The following is a 10000-nucleotide window of genomic DNA, read 5'->3' on the forward strand; positions in this document are numbered from 1 at the left end:
ATATATGTACCGAGCCTGTTCCCATTTTTCTGACGCCATTTTTGTTGATTTACTGACATTATTACACTATATTTAATATCAAAATACAAATATGTTCATTCATTTTGCTGTGGGTGCTTCTTCAAACATATCTGTATCCACATAAACAGGGGGAAAGGTCTAACCACATTTGCTTCTGTAAAAATGTCGTTTTAAGTGACCGACCTAAGAATTCACCAGCTTTGGAGAATGACTCATATGTCTGTGGTAGAAACTTTAACATTTGAAGACGTCACAACATTTGAAGACGTCACATTATGACGTAAGAGGGTTAGACGTCACGCGAAGGAATTACTGAAAGTCTCGGTCATTGTTATTTTGCCGAGCGGACCGAGACTAGTTTTTTCTTCGAAATCGGCCATTCAGATCTAGATCTAGTGTCTCGCTTTCTTGCACAGTGTCACCTATGCCGCTTATAGTGTGTGTGTGTGTGTGTGTGTGTGTGTGTGTGTGTGTGTGTGTGTGTGTGTGTGTGTGTGTATGTGTGAGGAAGTGATTGAGTTTGTGTTACTGTTTGTCGATTTCTTACGTGAGCCTTGAAGGCTTCGCCTCTTGTTTTGATTAATGTCTTTGATGACGTCATATCCGGCTTTTCGTGAAAGTTGAGGCGGCACTGTCACGCTCTCATTTTTAAATCAAATTGGGGGAAATTTTGGTCAAGTAATCTTCGACGACGCCCGGACTTTGGTATTGCATTTCACCTTGGAGGCTTACAAATTAATTAATCAGTTTGCTCATTAAAGTTGTCATTAAAATCGATTTTTCGCAAACAGATTTAAAATTGATTGCATCGTATTCTTCATCACATTCTGAATCTAAAAATATATACAATGTCATGTTTACTCTTAAAATGTGATCACAATTAACGAAAATAGATTAATTAGTCTTACGATTAAAATGTAAGAAATCGATCCAAAAATGATTTCATCTTATTCTTTATCGTTTCCTGATTCCAAAAACATATAGATATGATAGGTTGTATTCAACACAAGCTCAGAAAGTTAACATGAATACAGAAAAGCGCGCTTTCCTGCTTAGCACAATACGCTACAGCGCTATTCTGGCGTGTGCATATCACTGCGTTTTGCACGTGGGAGGTGAGCGATTTCCTTCTTGCGGGGATTGGCGAAGCGGTACTGTCTTGGTGAAAAAAATACAGTGCGTTCAGTTTCATTCCGTGAGTTCGACAGCTTGACTAAATGTAGTAATTTCGCCTTACGCGACTTGTTTATGATGTGTGTGTGTGTTTGTGTGTGTTAGTGTGTGTTAGTGTGTGTTAGTGTGTGTGTGTGTGTGTATGTGTATGGGTGTGTGTGTGTGTGTGCGCATGTGTGTGTGTGTGTGTGTGTGTGTGTGTGTGTGTGTGTGTGTGTGTGTTGTGTGAGCGTGCGATCTTACGTGCTTGCGTGCGCTTTAGAGTGTGTCACTGTGTTCCCTCTACTTATGATTACTTTGTCTCTCCGTAACTTAGTCACCCACAAAAATGTAACAATTTGGTTTCTTTATGCACAGAGTGTGATTTTTTTCTGTTGAATATGCTTTACAGATAGAAATCAGTGTCAGTTTCGAAATTCGAGTCATTCAGCGAAACTTGACCACTCTTCCAAAGAATCGGCCAGAATTGTGAATTTCATACCTTTGGAATGGGTTCGGGAGGAAGGATGCTCTTATTGAATGAAAAAGCAAGGAAAGATGTGTGACGGGCTACATGGTCGTTTAACGCGAAAACAGTTCGGTTCCCCATCTCACGTATCAAATGACGCTCACGTGTCCACTTGAACACGTACCAAAAACGGCAATCCCGAAGCCAATTGCTGTGGCGAGTTTGGTATGATTATGTTATTGTCCTGGATTCCCTCAAGGGAATTCGGACTGTTATACTGGGAAGAGTGTGCAGCGACAGAATCGCTAATTATTTGTTTAATCTAATTTGTCCTGCCTGCATGTGTTGATGTTTTCCAAGGCTTGAGACTTTCGCGGTGACCGTGGGGTCTTTATCGTGCACATGCGTCCACACGGGGGTGTTCTGACACCGAGGAGAGTCTGTGCAAAGTTGACTCCGGGAAATAAATCCTTCCCCAAACGATGGGTTCGAACCCACACCGATAGCAACAACTGGTTTCATAAATGACCAGCGCCGCCACCCACTGATTTGTCTCCCCGCCCCATCCAAATTGAGGCATGGTTTTATCCATTGTAAAAGTTTTGCATTTCTGAGAAGATGAGATGAAGTGAAGAAATGGGCCTTTCAGGTACATAAATCCACAAACAATGAGACTGCCAACGTTCAGTGTAACTGTGACTGTACCGGCACGGTTGGCCTAGTGGTAAGGCGTCCGCCCCGTGATCGGGAGGTCGTGGGTTCGAACCCCGGCCGGGTCATACCTAAGACTTTAAAATTGGCAATCTAGTGGCTGCTCCGCCTGGCGTCTGGCATTATGGGGTTAGTGCTAGGACTGGTTGGTCCGGTGTCAGAATAATGTGACTGGGTGAGACATGAAGCCTGTGCTGCGACTTCTGTCTTGTGTGTGGCGCACGTTATATGTCAAAGCAGCACCGCCCTGATATGGCCCTTCGTGGTCGGCTGGGCGTTAAGCAAACAAACAAACAAACAAACTGTGACTGTAATGTATTGTTTTGTCAATAACAAACGTTCCAACAACTTACCTTTCTTGTTTTTTGGATTCTCTAAGGTACATACTTATAAAGTCTTTAATTTCATTTGTACGTTTCTCTTTCGACAGAGGACATCGGTTACAGACAACAGGCAGCTGTCCCGATGGCGTCAGAAACCCACGCGGGAGAGGATGTGGCAATCTATGCGCAAGGCCCCATGGCGCATCTTTTCCACGCCACGCATGAGCAGAGCTACATTGCTTACGTCATGGCCTTCGCTTCCTGTGTAGGACCGTATGCAAATGAGGAGGATTGCGCTGCCGCACTGGAGCCCTCGACGCCGCTTCCGATGGTTTCGACAACCAAAAAAGAAGGGGACAGTTTGTGTCCTACAAACAGTTGTGGTGTTGTAAAATCGTCCATGGTTGTGTTTTTCATATGGATAACCTCCCTTTGGTCATTTCACTTGAGATAAACTAGGCCCTGTTTTGAGGATTTTTTTCTCTCTTTCTTTTGTTCCTTTCTATGTTTACCGTACTGTTTGCCTCTCCTCTCTCTCTTGCAGAAAAAAGTGTTAAAATTAGGCAGTTTAGATCTTACTTGGCCCCTTTTCGCAATTTGAAGCTAGACTGAAACTGAAAAAAATAAAGATTAAAAAAGGCACATTCCCAGTTGTGAACATTAAATGCTTCGCATGCTTAAAATCAACAAAGAATAAAAAATAAAATAAGGAAACATTATTGTAAAAAATCAATCCATATCACATTTTGCAATGTTTGCAGTCATAAACGATCAAACCTTCTCTTGCGTACTGTCGTAAAACGAACTGGTGGCTTTAGTAACTGTTAAACCGGATTTAAACATACTATGCTTTATTATACTGTTTGTCTTCCAGAGATTCCTAACTATGCACTGCATATCTTGCAACTTTTCCTCCTATTTGTTGTCTTCGAGCATTTCCTGCGTATTTGTTGTCTTCGAACGTTCCTTGCGTATTTGTTGTCTCGACTGTTCCCTGCGTATTTGTTGTCTCGACTGTTCCCTGTGTATTTGTTGTCTTCGAACGTTCCCTGCGTATTTGTTGTCTCGACTGTTCCCTGTGTATTTGTTGTCTTCGATCGTTCCCTGCGTATTTGTTGTCTTCGAGCGTTCCCTGCGTATTTGTTGTCTTCGATCGTTCCCTGCGTATTTGTTGTCTTCGATCGTTCCCTGCGTATTTGTTGTCTTCGATCGTTCCCTGCGTATTTGTTATCTTCGAGGGTTCCCTTCGTATTTGTTGTCTTCCATCGTTTCTTTTGTATATGTTGTCTTCCAGCGTTTCTTTTGTATATGTTGTCTTCGAGCGTTTCTTTTGTATATGTTGTCTTCGAACGTTCCCTGCGCATTTGTTGTCTTCGAACGTTCCCTGCGTATTTGTTGTCTTCGAGCGTTCCCTGCGTATTTGTTGTCTTCGAACGTTCCCTGCGTATTTGTTGTCTTCGATCGTTCCCTGCGTATTTGTTGTCTTCGATCGTTCCCTGCGTATTTGTTGTCTTCGAGCATTTCCTGCGTATTTGTTGTCTTCGAGCGTTCCCTGCGTATTTGTTGTCTTCGAACGTTCCCTGCGTATTTGTTGTCTTCGATCGTTCCCTGCGTATTTGTTGTCTTCGAGCGTTCCCTGCGTATTTGTTGTCTTCGAGCGTTTCTTTTGTATATTATGTTTTCTTCCAGTTTTCTTGCAAGACTATTACGAGCCTATTTGTTGGGTTCCAGCGTTTCTTTTGTACAGGGTGACCCAAAAAAAAAAGAGTACCCAAACAAAACGTCATAAATTGAACAAAAATAAAGCAATCTTCATAAAATTTATTTACACACACAAGTAGCCTCTGCATGATTTCAACAAAAAATGTTAGCGTTCTAGCTTGTCTTTCAGGAAAGTTATGCTCATTCTACAGAACATGCTCCAAATGGCCTCCCCCGGATTTAAATCCCCCAGATTTCTATCTTTGGGGGTTCCTGAAAGACAACGTCTACAGGAACAACCCACAGACAATCGCAGAACTCAAGTGAGCCATCACAACAATCATTCGCGGAATCTCGCAACAGAAGTGTGTGCGGGTGATTGATAACTTTGCGCGGCGAGTTCAAGTTTGCCTGAATCGGCGCGGAGGCCATTTGGAGCATGTTCTGTAGAATGAGCATAACTTTCCTGAAAGACAAGCTAGAACGCTAAAATTTTCTGTGCAAATCATGCAGAGGCTACTTGTGTGTGTAAATACATTTTATGAAGATTGCTTTATTTTTGTTCAATTTATGACGTTTGGGTACTCTTTTTTTTTGGTCACCCTGTATATGTTGTCTTCGAGTGTTTCTTGCAAGACTATTTCGAGCCTATTTGTTGGGTTCCAGCGTTTCTTGTCTGTTTCTTGTCTGTTTCTTGTCGTAAAGCAGTCCCGGAACTTGAGTTTTTACATTTAGTCAAGTTTTGACTAAATTGTTTAACATAGAGGGGGAATCGAGACGAGGGTCGTGATGTATGTGTGTGTGTGTGTGTGTGTGTGTGTGTGTGTGTGTGTGTGTGTGTGTGTGTGTGTGTGTGTGTGTGTGTGTGTGTGTAGAGCGATTCAGACTAAACTACTGGACCGATCTTTATGAAATTTGACATGAGGGTTTCTGGGAATTATATCCCAGGACGTTTTTTTAGTTTTTTCGATAAATGTCTTTGATGACGTCATATCCGGCTTTTTGTAAAAGTTGAGGCGGCACTGTCACACCCTCATTTTTCAATCAAATTGATTGAAATTTTGGCAAAGCAATCTTCGAAGAAGACCGGACTTTGGTATTGCATTTCAGCTTGGTGGCTTAAAAAAATAATTAATGAATTTGGTCATTAAAAATCGGAAACTTGTCATTAAAAATGTTTGTTTTTTAAACGATCCAAAAACAATTTCATCTTATTCTTCGTCACTTTCTGATTCCAAAAACATATACATATGTTATATTTGGATTAAAAACAAGCTCTGAAAATTAAATATATAAAAATTATTATCAAAATTAAATTGTCGAAATCAATTTAAAAACACTTTCATCTTATCCCCGAGTACGCAGTACTAGGGTCCTGCAGATTTTAATTGAGTGTCTGTCTGTCTGTGTATCTGTCCGTCTCGACTTAACAGCTTATTGCTGGAAAACTACTGGGCGCAGTTAGTTCAAAAGTTGATACACTAACTTGATAATAGGTCCGATTGATCGTAATAAAACTTTATAATGTTACCTGGGACCTAAATGCGAAATATTCCACCAAAACGACTCTTAACGGGGGGAGTTTTTGTGGTGGGAGGCTGCTCGCTTTGCGAACATCCAGTCACTGAACTAAAGGGGAGACTTGGGCGGCTGAGCCGAACACGTCACGCAGTGACGAGAAAAGCATGATTTGCAAGACAGCCGACGGATGGGGATTTGGTCTCGGCAAAGAAACTATTGGTCTATTAATTCTTGTTTACTATTGTTTATTATGAACGTTTTAATGTTTTATTTTACTCTAATAGTTTATTTAATTGTGTAAAATAAATAAATAATCTTTATTTTTTTTTAATCCAAGTGATCCGGGTTCGATTCCCGGCATGGGCGGTCAATCTATTTATTTATTTTTTAATTCTTGTTTACTATTGTTTATTATGAACGTTTTAATGTTTTATTTTATTGTAATAATTTTTTTAATTGTGTAAAATAAGTAAATTGTTTTTTTCTTTTTTTTAAATCCACGTGCACAAGACAAAAACTTTCATACTGGGGGAGCGAGCCAGTCTGAAGAGTACTCGGGTCCAGCGCCAGCGTTTTTTATTCCTTGTCGGTTCCTGATTCCAAAAACATATAGATATGATATGTTTGGATTAAAAACAAACTCAGTACGCTAAAAAGAATAGAGATACGGAAAAGCGTGTTATCCTACTCAGCGCGACCATTACCGCACTATTCTGGCTTGTCGATTTCACTGCCTTTGCCACGAGCGGTGGACTGACGAAACTACGAGTATGCGGTCTTGGTGAAAAAATGCAGTACGTTCAGTTTCATTCTGTGAGTACGATAGCTTGACTAAATGTTGTTATTTCGCCTCACGCGACTTGTTATTCTTTTCAAGAGGGGTGTTTCCCTCTTTTTGTCCAGCGTTTCATAGAGAATAGTACATGGCTTGCTGTGTCGTACCAGATTTACCCGAGTTGTTTTTTTTAAATCTTGAACTGCGAGCGAAAGCGAGCTGTTCACTATTTGAAAAAGCAACGAGTGTAAATCTAGTGCGACACAGCAAGCCATGTAGTATTCTGTTTATCCTACATACTGTACTTACGTGTATTTTACTGAAAATGTCTTGCAGTCGAGGCAGCTAAATTGAAGACGCTTGTTTTGGAACCTCGATCTCTTCTAAAGCCTCGTGCAATCTATTACGTCAAAGCAAAGAAACGTCACTCTGAAAGTGTGGCGTGACGTGTTAGTTCTAAAGATTCATCGAGGGTAATTAGCGAGCGCAATTTTTATTTCTATAATGACGTTTGTCTCGGTGACTTTGGCATCATAAGCAGTGGAAAAACAGGTCCCTGCCAGACTTGCTTGACATGACCTCATTTACATGATATACACACGTGTGATTTGAACGATTATTATCTCACGGGTGTCTCTCTCACGTATGTAGGATAATTTCCGTTTCTTTTATTTATCTTTTTCTGTTGTATTCTTTACTGTCTGGAATCTGTTATATCTCGCTTCGCCTTTCTTGTTGACCGTGCGACCATTCTGTTGTTTGTTTCTTTCAAATCAGTATTGGTGTCTTCCATGATTTGTGACCCTCCACCACGAAATGAGTCGCATGTCACCTTTGCATGATTTTCATGTTTTTACATTTTCATAAAGAAATTTTTATGCTCTATCCAGTGGTGAAAACCGTTTTAGAAAAGAGCGCAAACTGCTTGAGTTATAAGCCTGTGACTAAGGTGACCGTCACACTGTTACCAGACACTCCCCGGACTTGTATTAAGCCTATCGCAGAACCGCGTAACGTGACATGCGACTCATTTCGTGGTGGAGGGTCACATTGTTCTACCCATTTATCTGTTCTTTATTTTGCCTGGTGTACTGCATATGTATCATGCTCTAATCCAAAGATCGACAAGAACGTGTGTGGTTGTAAATGAGTCTGGAAAAGTCATGATTACTTTTTTAGGTTTTTTTTTTCGTTTAGTTTGCTTGCTTATATTTTTTTTATCGTTTCTTATTAGGAGTGGGATGGGGGTGATGGGGTGGATAGATATTTTGTGCGACTCTGTGCGGAGTGAGTAATTGATTGATTGTCTGATTGGCGTATCTTTATGTATAAATTAACATGCCGTATATGATGTGAAATTGGATTAAATTTGCTTTAGTAACAACTGCTGTTGTGTTTCAAAGAGCATTAACACAAGTGTGATGTTGTACTGTCATGCAGGAACACCACTATAAGCTTTTAGCTTGTTGCTGTTTCTGTGAACTTTGTATACATGTCATGATTGTAACCTTTGTTAAAATAAACTTATGTTTAAACCAAGTGTGATATTTCAGATGTAAGTTTGGTTTGGTGTGTGTGTGTGTGTATGTGTGTGTGTGTGTGTGTGTGTGTGTGTGTGTGTGTGCGTACGTGTGTGTATGTATGTGTGTGTGTTTGTTTGTGTGTGCGTGTTTGTGTGCGTGCGTGCGTGTGTGTATGTGTATGTGTGTGTGTACGTACGTGTGTGTGTGTGTGTGTGTGTGTGTGTGTTTGTTTATGTGTGCGTGCTTGTGTGCGTGCTTGTGTGCGTGCGTATGTGTGTGTGTGTGTGTGTGTGTGTGTTTCAGTGTCAGTGTGTGCGTGCTTGTGTGTGTGTGTGTGTGTGTGTGTGTGAGTGTGTGCGTGCTTGTGTGTGTGTGTCTGTGTGTGTGTGTGTGGATTTCAACCAACTTATGGAAATTTGTTACAGCCATGATATTGAGATCTTCGCACGTGAACTGCAATGTTTGCTCCCCTCTAAAATTACGATTGTGTAAATATTACTGACAATGCAAACATCGTTTGGGGCACTCGGCCCATTCAGTTGAGCACAACACTCGAGAGGATTATTGTGATAGAATTTCGCTGACGTTGGAAATCTCGGTTAAAACGTAGGAGCCGTCTATACTCTCTTGAACAAAAGGAAAGGCGTGTAAAGAGTGTTAAGCTTGTTGTGATCGAAAAGCAAGCAAAAAGGAAGGAATGACAGAGACAAAGAAGATACAAAAAGTTATTTGATGTTGCTGTCTGATGTTGCTGTCTGATGTTGCTGTCTGATGTTGCTGTCTGATGTTGATGTCGTGTACCAAATAGAATTAAAAACGTGTAATAATAAAAAAGAAAAAAAATTAAAAAAAAGATACAAAAAACAAACAAACAAAAAAACTAACATTTTAGAATACCGACGAATATAATTACTGATATCACTCTTTTGAGACCCTATTCGCTCAGATTTTGGGGAGGTCTTAAGATGCCGGTCCCACTGTAGTTTTTTGTGTCATGCATCCTGCTTTTTCTGATCCCCATCGTGTTGATCTAGCTATTGTAGATGTTTTGTCAAATATCAAAATTGTTTACTTTCGAAGGTCAGATGAACACTCTGCTGGAATATGCCCCACAAAGCCAACAAAAGGCAAGGCACCCCTTACCATCCGCCTACACAATCACTATACTCCTGCCAAAACCTAATTAAAAACTTGTGAAAGGTGTACAAACTCATTTTGAAAGCGCCTCCTCCCTCTCATACAGGAGGTCAAGCCCTGTTAGCAACGTTCTTTATGACAGAGGCGGTACGGGTGTCTCTACACACACACAACATGATACAATCCTGTTCAGTAATGGTCTTTGAGATTGATTAGTTTTTGTCTTGTTTGTATTGTTAATGCGAGTTTGTGAGTGTGTGTGTGTGTTTGTGGGGGGCGGGTGTGTGTGTATGTGTGTGTGTGTGTTTGTGTGTGTGTTTGTGTGTGTGTGTGTGTGTGTGTGTGTGTGTGTGTGCGGTTCGCGCGCGCACGGGCGCGTGGGTTTGTGTTTGTGTGCCTATGCCTGTGTGTGTCTGTGTATGTCTGTTTTTGTGGAAGAGTTTGATACCCCTTTCTCAAGTTTCAGTCTTTATCTTGCATTTTAGGACGTTGATTCGTATCTTATTTGTCTTTGCTGGCTTTGAAACCACAGCCAAAAAGTTCACTATTACAACAAAGTTTTTTTTCCTTTCACAAGGGTTAGACTCCAGCCTCAAAATTACCTTGAGCAACTAGAAGAGACTTTGACAGATATAAACCTGCCGTTGGATTGTGTATACATGCTATC

At 40.8% G+C, this 10000-nt stretch overlaps 1 protein-coding gene across 1 annotated transcript in view; it reads left to right on the plus strand.

Annotated features, from left to right (window-relative positions):
* Window positions 1–3405, plus strand: part of LOC138978911 (alkaline phosphatase-like) — a 41472-nt gene extending 38067 nt beyond the window's left edge. Inside the window, exon 12 of the mRNA XM_070351727.1 lies at window positions 2784–3405. Within this exon, the coding sequence (XP_070207828.1) occupies window positions 2784–3130 (347 nt within the window). The 3' untranslated portion in view covers window positions 3131–3405. The remainder of the gene's footprint in view (window positions 1–2783) is intronic.
* Window positions 3406–10000: the final 6595 nt, after the last annotated feature.

This window comes from Littorina saxatilis, linkage group LG10 (assembly GCF_037325665.1).
Source record: "Littorina saxatilis isolate snail1 linkage group LG10, US_GU_Lsax_2.0, whole genome shotgun sequence".
NCBI lineage: Eukaryota > Metazoa > Mollusca > Gastropoda > Littorinimorpha > Littorinidae > Littorina > Littorina saxatilis.